Consider the following 21,197-nt stretch of genomic DNA (forward strand, 5'->3'; position numbering starts at 1 on the left):
TCTGCTACTGAACACTGATTCAATCTGTTCCCAGTCCTCTGCGCTCCTCCTCCAGACTTTTTGGATTTTATGCTTAGTTAACACAGGGAGGATTGAGTAACATGGCCTCCCTGCACATTTTCTTGAGCGAATTCTACAGAAGCTTCTTCTCTCCCACTCAGTGCTGCCTTTCAGCAAGAGGTTTTGCATGTGGTGTGCGAATTCTGCCAAGTACTCTGCAGCAATGTGCAGCAGCTGTATACAAACAGCCTTGGGTATCTATGCCAGATATTATCAGCAAACAAAGTGCAAACGCAAGCAGGATGAATGTGTTTAATTGTACTAACCAGAGGCCATAATATGCATCTCTTCTACCAAGTCTGACAGCATCAGGTCATCATAATAGGACTATAGAATAGAGCTAGAAGATTAAGATACTAATAGGAGCATAGTCCTTAACTCTGGCAGCCATGAGGTTAAATCATACAGAATTCTCTCAATGGAAAGAAAGCCCAGCCCTAACTTGCAGGGAGCTGGGTGTGTTGATGCTCAGCCATCTCTTGTAACCATATACAGACAACAATATTGCAGATGGTGAGAGTTACTATGCCCACTGCCCATGACTCTCTGGTGGGAGAATACTGTAGACAAGAATCTCACATGTGAGTTTGTTTGTTTTTTTTAACATTTCAGTAGTTAAAGTGAAGGTAACGTTTTTTCCAATTTGAACACATCAATGCATTTGCTAATCTGACCATAAGCTAATCGCTAACTTATTTTCTCTATTACTTTTCTATTTTTATGAAGATATATATATAAAAATCCCTACCTTTCCGATACCGACTCCTCCCAACCTTATTTCCTGCCCTCTGACGTATAGAGCGTTCCCACTCACTCTCTACGTCTCTAAAAAGCGCGTTCACGATGCTCAGATTAACAGAGCATGCGCTAATTGTCGATCTTACTTTCTTCTGCGCATGAGATAACCCGTTCTGAACTGCGCATGCGTCAATCTTCGGTGTAACATAGTATTCAATGAATAACTTTATTCATTCAGTACTATGTTATGCGAGTCAGAGAGGAGTTGCTTTTTTCACCGATCATTGAATTGGAGCCTTCAGTATTATGTCAAAGGTGTCGTATCGGAATTTCTAAACCATACCAATACGCATGCGCGAAACGGGAGCGAGCATGGATACCTAGCTTCCGAAAAAATTACTACCGCATGCGCATATGAGAAAGGAGTTGGATGACATGAAGTGACGGCCGCCTAGCGGACAGATTTTCAATTGGATCACAGAAAAACGTGATCAAGTCAGGAACAAAAAAAAAAAAGGGTTGATTTTCTGGACCTTCAGAAATAGATTAAAAACGGTAATCATTTTCTTTATAAGCAAATTTATAAAAATTCATGAATGAAAGTCATATTTATTTTGAAAAATTAATAATATAATAGATAGACATGAAGGTAACTTTACCTTCACTATAAGGCTATAAATAGGGATAACGGAGCGTATTGTCCTCTCAGGCATCCAAAAGGTTAAAGGGACAGTATATTGTACAGTTCTTCCCTTAAGGTGTTTCCAATTACTTGTTTTACCAGCAGCAGAGTATAAAATGTTTAAGAAATTGCTTTTTTATGAGTTACGTTTTGTATATGAAATAGCTGGTTTTGTTTTTTGACACCGCAACCCATCAAAATGAGTTGAGCTTGCAGAGAAACCTTATTTCATTACTTTCTATACACATAATGCTCATCTTATCTCTGTTTGTATACTAAATCCCAATTCTTACAGAGAACAATTGGAAATTAACATTTTATTACTTCCCTCTCCTAACGCCCACTGGGAGTGCAATTTCTTCTGCTGGCTATGCATACACAGATTTTCTTTGGCCTATCTTTGGACAGTCTACTCCAGAATTGTTTAAAAAGATAATCACTTTATTACCCATTCCCGAGTTTTGAATAACCAACACAGTTGCATTAATATCATCATTTATATATCTGTGATTACCTTGTATCTAAGCCTCTGCAGACTGACCTCAGTTCTTTTGACAGACTTTAACCAATCAGTGCTGACTCAAATAACTCCACGGGAGTGAGCACAATGTTATCTATCTGGCACATCTGAATTAGAGCTGTCTAACTGTCAAGGACTTCAAGGGTGAACTTCAAAGGTTTAGAAATTAGCATATGAGCCTACCTAGGTTTAACGTTCAACAAAGAATACCAAGAGGACAAAGCAAATTTTATGATAAAAGTAAAATGGAAAGTTTTTTTAAAATTGCTGCCCTATCTGAATCATGAAAGTTTAATGTTGACTAGACTGTAGAAACTTTCAGTATAGATAGGGATACCACATGCAAAATCAGCTATTTCAAATGTGATATAAAAAGGTAAAATAGCTATTTAATATAATCCAACAGGTAAAATAGATCAATGGGGAGAAAAATGTAGGGTAAACTGTCCTTTTAACTGCAATAGAATTATTATTTCTCACCATACTACGGTTTTCCTCCTGTGCCTACAGCTCTCTTCAGACCCGTTCTCTTATTTTAAAGCCACACTTTGCAAGTGCCGGTTGCTGAAGACCAGCATCTTCATTATGGGCGCCACCATCTTGGCGCAAACGTAAGTTCACAGATCAGTAATGTCCTGACTTTCTCACAACTGTACTGTGTTATACAGAGTAAATTTTACCCATAGTGAAACCTATATGGGTCCACTAGATAATTCTTGCTTTTGCAAAATCGGCTTTGTAGATACACAAGCAGATCCATTTAAATCTAAAGAGAAACTGTTTACAGAACAGCCATTTTTTTATTTTAGATTTTAAGTAACTGGAGGTTACTTAGATTTGAGGTGCTGCGTTTTTTGTAGTTTCCTCTTTAAAGAGAAAAACAAAAAACAGCTGGGGCGTCTTTTAGTCTAATGAATGCAGCTCGGCATGAGGGGATTATGCTGAAAAAAACCTGGCCTGTGTCAGCCTGATCTGGGTTTGCAGGCCGACAGGAATGTGGGTCAGAAAGACCGAACACAAACAAAAATTATTAGAGCAGAAACAAACTGTGAAGTTGTTGCCTTGTATATATAATTCGTAACTTTGTATAGTTTGAAAATAGACACAATCTACAGCAGAAATAGCTCAAAAAGGTTATTTCAGAAAAATAATTACATTTTTTTGGGATCAGTTTTCAAAATATCTTCCCAGCGCGTCTTCACACTAGCTATGGGATGTGCCTGACTCATGGAGGAATTGTTCAGTCATTTCACCTTTCAATACCTGCCCAGTGCTGCTTCTTCATATGGTATGAGTGATGTGTTTGACCCATGGAGGTCATCAGTATTTTCCCCAGAGCCTTTTTAGCAGGTGCACCGCCCGGCTAAAATGTATTACATTTATAAATATTAAAGGGTTGTTGCTCAAATTATCATTTAATTGATTACAAATTAATTGCATAATTTACCTTAAATTTGTATAGTTTAAGTAAAAGTTATAAATCACAAAAATTTTTATAATATTGCAAAGTATTATACTGCCCCCCCCACCCGGCTACTTCATATTGCCAACTGGCTACGTCACATTGCCACCCACCTTTGAAAATGTTCTGTGGAGAACACGCAACCTAAATATTTTCTTTCATGACTCGGAGGATACAATTTAAAAAGTTGCCAATTAATTTCTGTTATCAAATTTGCTTCGTTTTCAAGGTATTCTTTGTTGAAGAGAATACCTGGGTATAGCAGAAGTGTTTTGCAAACATGGCTGCCATCTAGTGCTCTTGCTTATGTATAACACGGTAAAAAGCATTCTTGCAAAACTGCTGCCATATAGAGCTCCAGCTTTGCCACCTGCTTTTCAACAAGGCCGTTTGAATAACATAAGTAAATTGTTTTGTTTTTTTTAATTTACGCAAATCTTATATGAAATCCTTTTAAAATGATTGCCTATTTAATGTCAATAAAAAGCACTAAAATGGACTTCCGGTGGGCGGTACATCAAAATGGCAGCATGATATTATACGTGATCTGGAAGTACCGTTGCTCCTTGCAGGAATTGGATAAACTCTCTACCCGAACCAACCCATACCTAGTAAGGTTAGGCGTTTTCTTGTTATCAATCTTGGCTACTAGGTATATCTAAGCCGTTATTGACTCTGTGGCAACTTGCAGCTTTGAAGCTTTGTTCAACGATGTTCCAACATATTTAATGATATATTTACGGTTTGATCCTCCTTTGAACTACTGTGGGAATGTGCTGAATAAACTTCATACGGATTTCAAACTGAAGCCTTCTCTGATGGAAATGTGTTGGACAGTTAAAATTGCTGTTAGTTTTGTTTGTTGATTTCTTTCTTTTTCAGATTCAGAACGGTTTGTTATTTTGAGTCATGATGGGTACACTTTGATACTCAGATTATGTTAGGTTTTGGTCGTTCCCATTGCAAGACTAAATGAACTGCACTCTACTTCTGTTGTAACCGCCTCTGGTATAACTGTTGTTGCTTTGTTTTAGATCTTAACCTTAGCCCTGTTGGCCACCTGTTTTTTTTTTTTTTTTTACTTTTGTTTATTTTGTTATAATACCCTTTTATAAAAAAGGAAAAATCTTGAACCACACCATAGCTTCAATAATCCTCTGCAAATAGTATGAATCAATAGGGTACTAGACACCACCAGGGCAGTATCCCCTTAATGACCACAGCACTTTTCCATTTTCTGTCCGTTTGGTACCAAGGCTATTTTTACATTTTTGCGGTGTTTGTGTTTAGCTGTAATTTTCCTCTTACTCATTTACTGTACCCACACATATTATATATCGTTTTTCTCGCCATTAAATTGACTTTCTAAAGATACCATTCATCATATCTTATAATTTACTATAAAAAAAATGTATAAAATATGAGGAAAAAATTGAAAAAAACACACTTTTTCTAACTTTGACCCCCAAAATCTGTTACATATCTACAACCACCAAAAAACACCCATGCTAAATAGTTTCTAAATTTTGTCCTGAGTTTAGAAATACCCAATGTTTACATGTTCTTTGCTTTTTTTGTAAACTATAGGGCCATAAATACAAGTAGCACTTTGCTATTTCCAAACCATTTCTTTTCAAAATTAGCGATAGTTACATTAGAGCACTGATATCTTTCAGGAATCTCTGAATATTCATTGACATGTATATATTTTTTTAGTAGACAACCCAAAGTATTGATCTAGGCCCATTTTGGTATATTTCATGCCAAATGCAATCAAATCAAAATCGTTCACTTTTCACAAACTTTTGGTTTCTAACTTAAATTATTTACAAACAGCTTGTGCAATTATGGCATAAATGGTTGTAAATTCTTCTCTGGGATCCCCTTTGTTCAGAAATAGCAGACATATATGACTTTGGTGTTGCTTTTTGGTAATTAGAAGGCCGCTAAATGCCACTGCGCACCACACGTGTATTATGCCCAGCAGTGAAGGGGTTAATTAGGGAGCATGTAGGGAGCTTTTTGGGATAGTTTTAGCTTTAGTGTAGTGTAGTAGACAACCCCAAGTATTGATCTAGGCCAATTTTGGTATATTTCATGCCACCATTTCACCGCCAAATGCGATCAAATTAAAAAAAAACGTTAATTTTTTCTCAATTTTAGGTTTCTCACTGAAATTATTGACAAACAGCTTCTGCAATTATGGCACAAATGGTTGTAAATGCTTCTCTGGGATCCCCTTTGTTCAGAAATAGCAGACATATATGGCTTTGGCGTTGCTTTTTGGTAATTAGAAGGCCTCTAAATGCCGCTGCGCATCACACGTGTATTATGGCTAGCAGTGAATGGGGTTAATTATGTAGCTTGTAGGGAGCTTGCAGGGTTAATTTTAGCTTTAGTGTAGAGCTCAGCCTCCCACCTGAAACATCAGACCCCCTGATCCCTCCCAAACAGCTCTCTTCCCTCCCCCACCCCACAATTGTCCCCGCCATCTTAAGTACTGGCAGAAACTCTGCCAGTACTAAAATAAAAGGTATTTGGCCCTTTAAAAAAAAACAAAAAACCATATTTACATATGCTGATGTGTAGGATCCCCCCTTAGACCCCAACCTCACTGATCCCCCACCAAACTGCTCTCTAACCCTTCCCCTCTGCAATAATGGGCGCCATCTTGGGTACTGGCAGCTGTCTGCCAGTACCCAGTTTTGTAACAAAATGTGCCTTTTTTAAAAAAAAAATCCCTTTTCTGTAGTGTAGCTTCCCCCCCCCACCGAGACCAACCCCCAACCCCTTCCAGGACCCTTAGATTGCATTTTAATGTATTTGTGTTTTTAACTTGTAACTTTTTTTTTCTGTATTGTAGCGGTTCCCACCCGCTCCCGCCCCGTGCACGCGCCTGCCCACCACCCCCCGTGCACGCGCGCGCTCCCATGCGCGCCCCCGTAGCTCCCGCCCCCCTCCACTCCACATAGAGCACCGATGGCCGCCCACCCGCCTCCCACGTAAGCTCCCACCCACCAACGATACCGGCCATCGATGTCCGGTGCAGAGAGGGCCACAGAGTGGCTCTCTCTGCATCGGATGGCCAAGGGGGGTTATTGCAGGATGCCTCCATATCGAGGCATCACTGCAATAACCGGAAAGCAGCTGGAAGCGAGCAGGATCGCTTCCAGCTGCTTTCCAGACCAAGGACGTACGCCACACGTCCTCGGTCATTAACTGCATTTTTTTGAGAACGTGTGGCGTACGTCCTTGGTCGTTAAGGGGGTATACAACACCTGTTGCAGAAACGGACAACATATACTGTATGTACTCCATTTCATTCTCTAAGTCTCACCAACACGATACTGGCCACAGGAGTATAGTAAGGGAAATATCACAAATAACTTTTGTTACATGACTATCAATTTGACACTTAACACCTGTGCATTTACTTATTTCTAGACTGTAACCATAGTCTTACATCCTCTTTCTGTACAGTGATAGAAAGTATTTACTCAATCTATGGTGTCCAAGAACTCAGACTGAGGATATTAGTCTTCATAATTAGATATTTATGTTAATAAGTGTGTTTTGTGTTGAGTGTTGTCTTGTTTTGTTTGATAAAATTGGAAAATGTGCCAATCAATAGGGGAACCTACATTAATGATACTGCAACAGAACTCACAGCACTTACATGGATTGGTATTAAGTGATGTCGCTGAGAATAAATGAAAAGCTCTTCCCCTAATATTGCTAAGGTCTGAGCCTTCTTATATAACATATCATCAATATAAACATACCATGCTATACTACTATAGATATGCGTTTCTTGACATAATTCACCATATACATCTTTCTAATACTTATTGTAATATATGTAAACTTGGAAGTTGTACCCATTTGTTTATCCTGTATGTAATGCATTTTCCTCAATAAAAAGAATTTTAAAAAAAAGCACTAAAATAAATAAAATTAAGCTCATTTAACCCCTTCATGCCCGGGGGCAAGCGTTTAACATCGAAATGAAGTTCCGTTGTAAACACTTGCTTGAAAAACGAAATCACACTATCATTTATGCGATCACGTGATGCTAGGCCCTTCCCTAAGTCCGATTTCCTATTAAAGGGACAGTCTAGTATAAATTAAAAACTTTCATTATTCAGATAGTACTTTTAATTTTAATCAACTTTCCAATTTACTTTTATCATCAAATTTGCTTTTTTCTCTACATAGGTAGGCTCATATGCTAATTTCTAAGCCTTTGAGGGCTGCCTCTTATCACATGCTTTTTAAATCTCTTTTCAACACAGAGACAGAAAGTATACGTGGTATCAGAAGTATCAGAAGATGGGTACACTGTAGTCATAAATGGGATGGACATGGTCAGCAACAATAGAAGATGGGTACACTGTAGTCATAAATGGGATGGACATGGTCAGCAACAATACTCAGGTAGGCCATGGCGTTTAAAAGATGCTCAATTGGTACTAAGGGGCCCAAAGTGTGACAAGAAAATATCCCCCACACCATTACATCACCACCAGCAGCTTGAACCGTTGATACAAGGCAGGATGGATCCATGCTTACGCCAAATTCTGACCCTACCATCTGAATGCTGCAGCTGAAATCGAGACTCATTAGACCAGGCAACGTTTTTCCAATCTTCTATTGTCAAATTTTGGTGAGCCTGTGCGAATTGTAGCCTCAGTTTCCTGTTCTTAGCTTACAGCAGTGGCACCAGGTGTGGTCTTCTGCTGCTGTAGCCCATCTGCTTCAAGGTTCGACGTATTGTGCGGTCAGAGATGGTATTCTGCATACCTTGGTTGTAACAAGTGGTTATATGAGTTACTGTTGCCTTTCTATCATCTCAAACCAGTCTGCCCATTCTCCTCTGACCTCAACAAGGCATTTTCTTCCACACAACTGCCGCTCACTTGATATTTTTTCTTTTTCGAACCATTCTCTGTAAACCCTAGAGATGGTTGTGCATGAAAATCCCAGTAGATCAACAGTTTTTGAAATACTCAGACCAGCCCGTCTGGCACCAACAACCATGCCAGGTTCAAAGTCACTTAAATTCCCTTTCTTCCCCATTCTGATGCTCCATTTAAACTTCAGCAAGTTGTCTTCAACACGTCTAGATGCCTAAATGCATTGGGTTTCTGCCATGTGATTGGCTGATTAGCAATTTGTTTAACCAAGCAATTGAACAGGTGTACCTAATAAAGTGGCCGGTGAGTGTATATAAAAGGTTATTTTATCTTTTTGCTAGGTCAGGTTTCTAGCCAGTCCCCTTTGAGAGAGGGGGCAAGGAATGTAACCACCCCTTTTATGGCAGGCCATAAACCTCTTCCCAAGCCCTGGATGAAATTATAGGATACATAATTTAGGTATATAACCTAAAGATCAATGACATTGTGAGTCCATGAGAATTATTTTGATATAACACATGACCAGTCTGTCATGTAGTATGTCTTAAAGATGTAATATACTCAGACACACCTGTTCGACTACTATGCAAAGTTACCTTTAACTGACCCCAGAGCTGTATCTTGACAGGAGACACGGTCTTCTGTCACTCTGTTTTGACAGTAAAACCCATACAGATGACTGCAGTGAGAAGACAATGACACCTTGTATCTGGTTTACCAAATGTACTGTGGGTAATAAAAATCACTTGTCCCAAAAGTTTGACTTTTTTTAGACAAGGTTCTGATCAGTGTTAAACAAATTGTAAAAACAACAAACATACAAATACAAAATACACCAGAAAAAACTATTAACCCATGAAGTCCTGATTCTCCTAAAATCAAGAGGTTTTAATGACGGTAATCTATCAAGGCTTCCTATGAACCCCCATCCTAATAAACGCACTCAGAAGTCTCCATTATACATAAATAGACATCACTGCCCCAGGTTCCCCAGTGTTATTTATATTGAGTTATAAATAAACTCACATTTTACTGCACTCTTAAATCACTTAGCACAGTTTTTACATGCACTGATGTGTTAATTGAAATCTGCGATTGAACGACCAAACCTGAAATTTTAGTCGCCTTAAAGGGATATTAAACAGAAAATACATGCTAGACCTAATGGTGTATTCAAAACAGAGTTTGTGCAAACAAGGCTGTGTGGAAACCCTGTTATTTAATCTTATGTTACACACAGCCTTGTCGGCACACTGACTTTTATTGCCTATTCCTAATTGTTCTCAGTAGGAGAGAAAGATAAATAGAAAACTTTAAGTTCAAACATAGTGGTGCCTATTACGTTATAGAAACGCAGTGTAAAACTTGTAACCTGTAAATTGCTGCAAACCAAACAGCTAGATTAGACAACTTGCAGCATTTTGAAAACTTAGGTTAAAAGTTTTACGTTTTGGCCTCTCTAGGAAGCGTGGGACAAAGCAAATGTTTTACACAAAAGCAGGAGGGGCTTAATGCAAAAGCTGTGAGCTCTTTTTGTTAGTAACTCAAGCGTATGGTATGTTTAACCACTACAAAAGGGTTAAAGTTCCACCAGGAGCCATTTTCTTTGCAACTCCCTTACAGGACATGACAGGTAAACCAATCAGGAGTGGCAGACAAATGATGCCGCTCCTGAGTGGAACTTTAACTATGGGTTTAAAGGGACATTCCAGTCAAAATTAGAATCTACATGGATGTTTTTCAGTTTTGAATAGAAGCATTTGTGTAATATACAGGTATTAGCAAAAATGCTTCTAATAAAAGCTTTAGCTCTTTCAATTGTGTATATAAGTATGCACCGTGCATCAGCATTTTAAACACAGCACTTGCTCAGAGATCCGAAGGTGCTTGTACCATCTGGTAATGACTCAGTTTGTGAATTGCTGACATGATACATGCCCCACTTGTGCTCTGAGCAGCTGCAGTATTTAAAATGCGGATGCACTGAGAATATCTAGCTATGCCTCGTGTGCACATGCAGAGAAAAATGTTATCACTAAAACAGTGAGAACTTTTACTGGACACATTTCTGCTATTACATGTATATTGCAAATATGTTTCTATTCAAATATGCAATTCAACTATGTGCATTTCAATTTTGACAGGAATGTCCCTTTAATAAGTTATTAGTCATTTTTGTTAAAAGGACAAAAAGTGCAATAATAATACTCTAATAGGTGATCATATTTTACTATTACACTATCGCTTGCATATAACCCTTTAAGTGCATTAAACACACTGCACTACTGGGAGCTACCTGAGCACATCTGGTGAGCCAATGACAAGAGGCATATGTGTAGCCACCAATCACCAGCTAGCTCCCAGTAGTGCATTGCTGCTGTATGCCTTTAGCTAAGAATACACTGCTGCCATAAAGTGCTAAAGACACATGAACGCCCCTGATCTCCTGACAAAAGCTAAAAAGAGAACAAAGCACACTTGATAGATAGTATGCGCTATCTGAACCATGGAAGTTTTATGCCCCTTTAACACAAGTACAGAGGGCTGCACATAAGGTACCTTATATACATGTCACATGGGATTAGACCTTACAGACTTGGAGCAACAGCATCATTTTCATATTCTCTAATACACAGAATTTGTCTCTCACAGACCGTCACAACCTATTAATAAAACAAGAAAAGATGTGTCCTTGACTATGACAAATGACAGCTTAAAGGGACATAGCTGGAATGTGTGGGATGCTTGTCCTACCATACATACTGCACAAATATACATTTTCTGTTAGATTATATACAAAGGTTACACCGGCCTTAGGGGATCAGAGAACCACAGCTCCCAAAATCCTTGTATTTTTTTCCCTGTGTTTGTAAGATTTTGGATCTTTCCACATTAATCTCTTTATTTATTCAATCCCTGACTTCTAAAAACGTGTCACAGTTGCCTCCTTTATATCTTGAATGTGTCCTAAGTAGACAACTGCTAGTTTACAAAGCTTTTGCTTATTACTTGTTTTGTTTGTTTGGTTTTTTAATATAAAAATATTTTTAAATATACAGTTTTCCCATGTACCTTTCATGTCACAACATTTGGGTTGGGATAACAATATCTCTTTAACAAAGGGAGATATCACAAAGAATTAGGGATGTATGTACCCCCCGGCAGGACAGTTCTACCCCAGCATGCACCAACACTGTAGATGACTGACTATCTCTGCATGTAAATGACCAGCCTCATTAATTAAAGGGACATTACATTTAAGGACATAGTTACTGCAGTAACTTATTTATAACAGACCCTAACATACCACAAAAGAGGAGATAACAGGATTTTAAACCTAGGTTACAACATGAAAGAGACCATTACTTTATAGACACAAACTTTACACTTAACCCCCCCCCCAAAATATAAACAAATATATATATATATTTTTTTAAATCTGCATATTATTCTTAGGCTAGTGTAATGCTTCTTTAAAAATAAACCTGTGTACCAAGATAATAAACACATTTCATTCATTAAAATAGAAACCTTCCAAAATCTTGTTACAGCTGTCCAAAAATGACAAACACCAGATTTAAACAAGCAATCCAATGAGTTGGCAGACTGGTACAAACCTGATTGTATAATCTCAGGCTGCTCGTCACAAAACACCAAACCGCAGCCGGAGTATATGCAGAATGTTTAGCAAACCACTTGTATGTGCAAGTTATATCCTATTTTCTCAATGAAGAAACACAAAGATTGATGTCTTTAGGGATGCAGGAAGCAGCGCAGTTATAGGACATACACTATTGATTTTCAGAAGGAGCAACCCTGAATCCCTTGTTCTGATAGGAAAGGAATGTTGCAGCTCAACACTACATTCCAGTCTGAGTATTGATTGACGGGGCGGGTGACCAGCACAGTGTTACAACACGCACCTGAATGTGTCATGGCAAGCCAGACTCTGAGAAGGGAGTGACCAAGGTAATGATGTTTGTTCTCTGATCACTACATCCAGAAACAGACATCCATAACAAAATCAACTTGCTGAAAAAAAGATTTTAATAATGGAATTACAAAAGTTTGCAAACGTTAAAATAAGTCCATAAGTGCCTAGTCAGGACCTTTTTAACGGGTGCACCAACCGGCTGATTTTACTGAACACCCGGCTACAATTTTAGCCAATATTATTAAATACATTTGTGCTACATTATGCAATTATTCTGTGCTTTGGATAACAGAGCATGCTATAATATTACAAAGTATTACACTGCCCACACAGGGCTACTTTAAAATGCCACCTGGCTGAAGAGAGAGAAAAAGAAAGAGAGAGAGAGAAAGAGAGAGAAAAAGAAAGAGAGAGAGAGAGAGAGAGAAAGAGAGAGAAAAAGAAAGAGAAAGAGAGAGAAAGAGAGAGAGAAAGAGAGAGAAAGAGAGAGAAAAAGAGAGAGAAAGAAAGAGAGAGAGAGAAAAAGAAAGAGAGAAAAAGAAAGAGAAAGAGAAAGAGAAAAAGAAAGAGAGAGAAAGAGAGAAACAGAGAGAAAGATATATATATATATATATATATATATATATAGATAGATAGATATATATATATATATATATATAATATAGATATATATATATATATATATATATATATAATATAGATAGATAGATATATATATATATATATATATAATATAGATATATATATATAATATAGATATATATATATATATATATATATATATATCTATATTATATATATATATATATATATATATATATATATATATATATATATATATATATATATATATATATATATATATATATATATATATATATATAGATAGATAGAGATATATATAGATATAGATATAGATATATATATATACACACACACACACATATACATACACACAATTAATCTAGCCAGGGAAGATTAGCTCTTTGTGTGTTTCACATGGGGAGTGATGGGGTGAGATAAAAGGCACTCAAGGGCCACACTGTGGCTCCAAGTTGGATGATTATAGCCTAGATGATAAAAGAAATCACACAATTTATATGAATTTATCACTCTACAGGAAATGAGAGATGCAGATCTAATTAGCAACACTGAGAAAAATAATTATAAAGGAATTTTGAGTAAGCGCACATGAAATATTCTGTAAACAGTTAGAGCACGTGTTATATGTATAAAACAGCATTTACAGAAACACCTGGCTCTCTCGTACATAAAAGCATTCACAGCTAAAGGATCACTCCACTGTCTGTGCCATGAAAACAATATATAGACAACAAATACTAATTCTAATGAGCAGCTGTAAAGGACAGCTCACATCAAAGCCTGAAAAACACACAAAACAGAAACACATAAAAAGCAGAGATGAGTGAAACGCATCCGCGCACAGCCTGAACCAAACACCGGTCTGTTTCCAGCTCAGTCACAGCTCACTGCTCTGTGCTTACACAAACACTGAGGTGTAACCTATCCGCACTTGTCCCATAATGCCGCAGAAGCAGCCAGGTAACAATAGACGGGGAATACTCCGACAGGTGTGTACTGAGGCTCGGAGAGGACAAGATCAGACAGGGACCGCTCTCCCCAAATACAGCTGCTCCACGTCAGCACATGTGGGCAGCTTCATACTCTGGGTATCACTACTCTCTTAACCCCTTAATGACCGGACCATTTTTCAATTTTCTTACCCTTAATGACAATGGCTATTTTTACATTTCTGCAGTGTTTGCGTTTAGCTGTAATTTTCCTCTTACTCGTTTACTGTACCCACACATATTATATACCGTTTTTCTCACCATTAAATGGACTTTCTAAAGATACCATTATTTTCATCATATCTTATAATTTACTAAAAAAAAAAAAAAAAGATAAAATATGAGGAAAAAATGGAAAAAACACACACTTTTTCTAACTTTGACCCCCAAAATCTGTTACACATCTACAACCACCAAAAAACATCCATGCTAAATAGTTTATACATTTTGTCCTGAGTTTAGAAATACCCAATGTTTACATGTTCTTTGCTTTTTTTGCAATTTATGGGGCAATAAATACAAGTAGAACTTTGCTATTTCCAAACCATTTTTTTTCAAAATTAGCGCTAGTTACTTTGGAACCCTGATATCTGTAAGGAATACCTGAATATCCCTTGACATGTATATATTTTGTTTTAGAAGACATCCCAAAGTATTGATCTAGGCCCATTTTGGTATATTTCATGCCACCATTTCACCGCCAAATGCGATAAAAAAAAAAAAAGTTAACTTTTTCACAAATTTTATCACAAACTTTAGGTTTCCCACTGAAATTATTTACAAACAGCTTCTGCAATTATGGCACAAATGGTTGTAAATGCTTCTCTGGGATCCCCTTTTTCGGAAATAACAGACTTATATGGCTTTGGCGTTTTTTTTAATTTTGGTAATTTTTGGTAATTAGAAGGCCGCTAAATGCCGCTGCGCACCACACGTGTTTTATGCCCAGGAGTGAAGGGGTTAATTAGGGAGCTTGTAGGGTTAATTTTAGCTTTAGTGTAGTGTAGTAGACAACCCCAAGTATTGATCTAGGCCCATTTTGGTATATTTTATGCCACCATTTCACCGCCAAATGCGAACAAATAAAAAAAAAAAAAAACACTTTACCTTTTTCACAATTTAAGGTTTCTCACTGAAATTATTTACCAACAGCTTGTGCTATTATGGCAGAAATTGTTGTAAAAGCTTCTCTGGGATCCCCTTTGTTCAGAAATAGCAGACTTATATGGCTTTGGCGTTGCTTTTTGGTAATTAGAAGGCCGCTAAATGCTGCTGCGCACCACACGTGAATTATGCCCAGCAGTGAAGGGGTTAAATTAGGTAGCTTGTAGGGAGCTTGCAGGGTTAATTTTAGAGATCAGCCTCCCACCTGACACATCCCACCCCCTGATCCCTCCCAAACAGAGCTCTTCCCTCCCCCACCCCACAATTGTTCCCGCCATCTTAAGTACTGGCAGAAAGTCTGCCAGTACTAAAAAGTTTTTTTGTTTTTTTTTAAATAAAAATAATAAAATATTTTAGTTGTGATGGACCCCTGCCTTAGCACCAACCTCCCTGATCCCCCCCTCCAGCTCTCTAACCCTCTCCCCTACCTAATTACCGCCATCTTGGGTACTCTGCCAGTACCCAGTTTGGCCCCACAAACCAAAGTATTTTAATTTTATTTATTTTTATTTATAACTTTTATTTTTGATTATTTCTGTAGTGTAGCAGCCCCCCCCCACAATACCCCCACCCCCTCCCAGATTTTTTTATATGTAAAAAAAAAAAAAAAAAAAAACTTTTTTTCCCCTTCCTTCATTGGTGTCAGTGTGGCTAATGTGTGCACGTGCGCCCCTGTGCACGCCCCACGTGCACACGCATCCCCGTGCGCGCATCGTGCACACACGCTCCCTCCTCCCACCCGGACATCGGCACCATCGCTACCGGTGCAGAGAGGGCCACAGAGTGGCTCTCTCTGCATCGGAGGCTTGTAAAGGGGTATTGCAGGATGCCTCCATATCGAGGCATCACTGCAATACCCTCAGAGCTGCTGGAAGCGATTGTGATCACTTCCAGCACTCTGTTAGACAACTGACGTACCAGGTACATCTATTGTCATTAACAGTTAGTTTTTGCATGACGTACCTGGTACGTCAATTGTCATTAAGGAGTTAAAGGGAAATGAAACCCACATTTTTTTTCTTTCATGATTCAGATAGAGAACACAATTTTAAACCACATTCAAATTTACTTCTATTGTCTTTAGGTATCCTTTGTTGAAGAAATAATGTGCATAGGTGAGCCAATCACACAAGGCATCTATGTGCAGCCACCAATCAGCAGCTACTGGGCATATTTAGACATACTTTTCAACCAAGGATATCAAGAGAACGAAGCAAATCAGATAATAGAAGTAAATTGGAAAGTTGTTTCAAATCGCATGATCTTTCTAAATCATGGGGGGAAATGAGTTATGTCCCTTTAAGAACAATAATAAAATGCTGTAGAGTGATTAGGCATTGTATTATTACACTACTGCTTGATGAGCCAATCAGGTGCAGCATATGTGCATAACCGCCCATCCCCAGTCATAAAAAAACAAAACAAAAAAAACCAACAACTCATGATTGACAGTCTAAGGTGATTTTATCGGTTTAACCCCTTTATGGCTGTTATATTAAAGCAAACCACATATTAGAGAATGTATTTATTGCTCCTTTATGTCCCTTTAAGACGTTAGCTGAAGAGCATCAGAACTTGAATTAAATCTCTTTATAAAATAAAAATCCTTTTCTTATACAGAAGATCTTTCTGTACATGTTGCCTTGAGATTGCTATATAAAATGTTTAGTTATGACACGTGCCATTATCCAGGCATTAGAAATAAGGATACCAGCAGCTCTACCAGAAAAAAAGGCCCATTGATCAAAGGAAGACAAGGACACAAGTCTGACGGCCGTGCCCCAAACTGACAAGTCACTAGCTGTCCCTAAAAGGTCAAAACTCACAACAGCAGGCAGCATAAAGAGATCTCTACAGATCAGTGTTCCCCAGCCGGGTGGCCCTATGAAGTAGCTGGTGGGGGCAGTGTAATACTTTATACTAATATAACAAGTTCTGCTATCCACAGCACAAATGAATTGCATAAATTAACATAAAAAGTTTCTGGCTCCTGGGGAAAAAACTTTTTTTTTTGACAGAGGTAATATTTCCCCAGGGATTTTCCATATAAAACTACTTCCTGTTTTAAAATAGAAAATTAAAAATAGAATAATTGGAAGAACAAATAGACCACTTTTAGATTTTTGAAATCAGCAACATAAATTATATACATGAATACTACACTATTATACCAACTATAAAAAAACTCTGTACTTTTAGAATGAATTCAGCTGCTGAAAACCATTTTCCAGTTAAAACAGGAATTCCTTTTTTCTACCCGTCCAGATGTAAACGTTGTGCCCAAAGGGATATGAAACGCGCCAATATTACAGTATAAGGTGTTTAATCATTGCAATATAAATGGGTTATTTAACCTGCTTGCCTTTGATTAAAGGGATATGAAAACGCGTCAATATTACAGTATAAGGTGTTTAATCATTGCAATATAAATGGGTTATTTAATCTGCTTGCCTTTGATTAAAGGGATATGAAACGCGTCAATATTACAGTATAAGGTGTTTAATCATTGCAATATAAATGGGTTATTTAATCTGCTTGCTTTTGATTAAAGGGATATGAAATGTGTCAATATTACAGTATAAGGTGTTTAATCATTGCAATATAAATGGGTTATTTCATCTGCTTGCCGTTGTTTAAAGGGATATGAAACCCAAAAATATTATGTTGTGACTCAGACAGAGCAAACCATTTTTAAAAAGTTTCCAATTTATTTTTTATAAAATTTGTTTAATTTCCACAGTATTTTGTGTTGAAGAGCTACCTGGGTAGGCGTCTTCAGCACTACATGACAGGAAATAGTGCTGCCATATAGTGGTCTTGCAAATTTATAACATTCTTGCAAAACTGCTGCCATATAGAGCTCCAGACACGTGCACTCTCCTGAGCTTACCTCCATGATTTACAACAAAAGATACCAAGAGAATGAAGAAAATGGGATAATAGAAGTGAATTAGTAAGTAGTTTACAAATGCTACTGAGTCATGAAAGAAAATGTTTGACTTTCATGTTCCTTTAAAAATTATGCTTGTCCCAAGCACCCTAGAAAGGATGAAAAGAAAAACCTCCAAAGTGCTGCAAACTTCCTAAACAAACTACATACTATACAGTTATTGCTTAGAGCAGTGCACAAACTCATTTAAAACTAGTGCAAAAAAAAGGGAATTAAAAAACAAAACCCTTTTGACCTAATGTACTAGCTAGGTATTCCATGAACCCCTTGACAACCAGATGCAGCAACGTACACTACAGCCTTGCAAAGCATTGCAGAAAGGGGGTTAGCAGAGCTCTTAGAGGAGGAAAACAACAAACAAAAAATCAATTGGCTGAGGACTTTTCTTTTTATATTAGATTAATTTTCATATTAGGTATTCACCTAGTTTTGTTCTGGGGGTTCCACACTGCGCTACAGACTCAGTAAAGTTTGCATAGGTTTTTTTTTTTTTATGTATTCATCACATCCTAAGAAAGGTAGGTTAGTATCAGCCCAGTGTATTTATTTATGGATTTCCTACATTTAAAATGAATAATAAACATGAAAGTTATTCACTACATACATAAAACTGACCCAATATAGATTTCATATTGTCCCTGTTTCTTAACAAGATACTGTTCAGTAAATTAAAATATCCCTCAACGACCACAAGTAAAAAATAATCAGCCACATCAAATCACTACTATATTAAAGAACTTACTTGTAAAAAAATATGATGTTTAGATACAGAGGCCAAAGGAGAATGTTGATGCCACAAAGGTGGAGATGTATTCCTGCCTTTGGCACCTCAAGAGCCCATGACTTTGGTACGCTTTTCACGCCTATAGATGCCGCAGTGATTCTAGGGGAATAAAAAAAAAAACATTATTCAGAGACTGAGACCAAAGATCCTTGTGGAGATTCCAATATAGTTACATTCTTGGCGGAGAAATGTCAAAAAGAATGAGCCAATTTGTAGAACTGCCATGACACAAAGGACCACCAAGAATCAAATGAATGCAAGTTTTGCACTGGAAGACAATTCTGAAGGGAGATCCTCAACAGGACAAGGGCTACCATAGGAGATATCTCTGGTATGAAAACTCTGCCAGGGCAAAGACTGCAGCAGATGATCTACTGTGAAAATCCAATTCAGCAGGTAGCTACAAAAGATGGTTCCTAGAGCAATGTCTCTTTTAAACAACATAACCCAACTGTGTATTTACACACTTATGCAGGGAACGTCATTTTTATAGACGGGTTAAATCTCATTAGTTATAGCCAAATTGTAAAAGGGACCACCCAAAGAATCCCTTGGGTGAAATCCAAAAGATTGATCATCAGGAACGATTCCTACTATGAGACTGCAATCTTGGCAGGAGATCTGGCAATAGAGACCACACAGAGGAGGGACAGTGAAAGGTGATTACAGTCCAAGATAGGGCACTGAAAGCAGTGATACCAGAAACGTAATCCCAGAAGAACACTAAAACAAGGGTAATGTATTAAGATCACTGGAAATCCAGTAAGAGAAAGGGCTTTGTAATTGAGATTCCTGATGATATCAGATAAGGGTGCAGTGTCGTGAGATTTCTGAAAATCCAAAGAGAGAATGAGCAGAATAAAAGGTTGCCAGTGAACCCATAGACAGGAAGGGCAGATCCATAAAAGAAAAGGGAGTGAAATTAAATACCTTTAGGTGGCACTCCATGGAAGATTTAGTCGGAGATTCTAGGCAGAACATAGGGCATTGTAACTAAGATTCTTGGAGGTTCTAGTCAGAGAAATGGCAGAGCAAATGAGATTCCTAGATCTCAGTTAACAAAGGAGGATTTGTAAAGATTTCTGAAGATCCTTAACAAGAGGGTCTGCATAATGAGATTCCTTGAGATCCTAATCAAGAGATGGAGCAGTGTAACTTAGATTCACAGAGATCATATTGAGAGAACAGGGCATTTGCAACTAATATTCCTAGTTATTCTAGTTAACAAAAGAGGAAAGTTTAAAACTAAATTCTGAACATCTCTATCAGGAAAAGGGTGTCACAATCAGTGGGGAGGTTGTGTAACAAATTTCCTGAAGATCCTTGTAGGTGGAGCAGTGTATGAATTTCAGATTATGCCAATTAGTGGAGAAAAACTCTAATAATAAAAATGAGGCAGTGCAATAAGACACCACCAAGAGAAGGAGCAAAGGAAAATTATTCCACTAATGGGAGATTTTTACAGCATATTTGGGGCATTTGATGAAATTAATTTGAGATTTGTAACTTTGGTAACAATGCAATTTCAGAAAAAGAAAGTTATAAAAGCTATTAGTGCAGAAAGAGACTATAAAGGGGAGGAGACTAAACTAAGCCGTCCAATCACATGCCAGTTACACCTGCGCAGGAGGAGGAGCATAAATAAGGTGACAAACTGTGTCAGGCGGATGAGACTGGCCAATCACAGCAAAGGATGACCTCAGGACCCTCGCGCCCCCCAAATAAAGCGGGAAAAGGTCGCGTGCTAGGGTCAGCCAATCAGAGCCAAGTGGCTGGGTTACTCACAACACCCCAACCCACTTACGCGCGTCAATGTCGGACTTGCCATCTTTCTACCAGGAGTCAGTTCCTACCTGTAGAAGTCCGTCCACGGGATTCCGGATTGGAGAACTTGGTTGATGAAGGTGGAGGGTATCCAGCTGTCGACTTGTGTGAATCGGCAATGCAACCAGTTATGTCGCGCTGTGAGGTAAAACCTCCGGATCCGCTATGTGGCGCATGCGCATTATTCCACCATCCTCCCCGTGTCTGCTCTGTTTGCTTACTGACGTCAAGCGAGCTACCCTGGCACGCCCACTGGACTGGGCTGATGACGTCACCGGCGCCTTAAAGCCGAGGTCAGCGCACCTGGATGGCAGCAGCTTATTAACGGTGGGCGCCTGTAATGTGAGTGTTAGATTCTGATTCCGCAGGTGTGCGGCGTGCCATACATAGAGACACGGGTGTACCAGGGTAATGGTCATGTACACACGTGTATCTAAGAAGAGGAGAAAGTTATTACTTCAATCAATATTAAAAGTGAGCTGTGCATGAATTAAGCCCTTTTGCAGTATTAGATAAAGTTATTACTGCTTCAGCGGCATACGCACATATACTATGCGTGACTAGAGGATCAGTG

At 38.2% G+C, this 21,197-nt stretch overlaps 1 protein-coding gene across 5 annotated transcripts in view; it reads right to left on the reverse strand.

Moving 5' to 3' along the window:
* TMEM184B (transmembrane protein 184B) overlaps nucleotides 1–20,847 on the reverse strand; it is a 122,864-nt gene extending 102,017 nt beyond the window's left edge. Inside the window, exons 1-2 of one of the 5 annotated variants that reach the window (XM_053721259.1) lie at nucleotides 20,653–20,847; nucleotides 18,758–18,898 (exon numbers count right to left, since the gene is read on the reverse strand). Coding sequence is in view for 2 of the 5 variants with exons in the window: in XM_053721258.1 (XP_053577233.1) it covers nucleotides 1–189 (189 nt within the window). In the remaining 3 variants the exon portion in view is untranslated. Of the gene's footprint in view, nucleotides 412–11,992; nucleotides 12,213–18,757; nucleotides 18,899–20,652 lie in introns of those variants that run through there. The other 4 variants (XM_053721260.1, XM_053721261.1, XM_053721258.1 and 1 more) reach the window with 4 other exon arrangements.
* Nucleotides 20,848–21,197: the final 350 nt, after the last annotated feature.

The sequence above is a fragment of the Bombina bombina genome, chromosome 7, assembly GCF_027579735.1.
Source record: "Bombina bombina isolate aBomBom1 chromosome 7, aBomBom1.pri, whole genome shotgun sequence".
Lineage (NCBI taxonomy): Eukaryota > Metazoa > Chordata > Amphibia > Anura > Bombinatoridae > Bombina > Bombina bombina.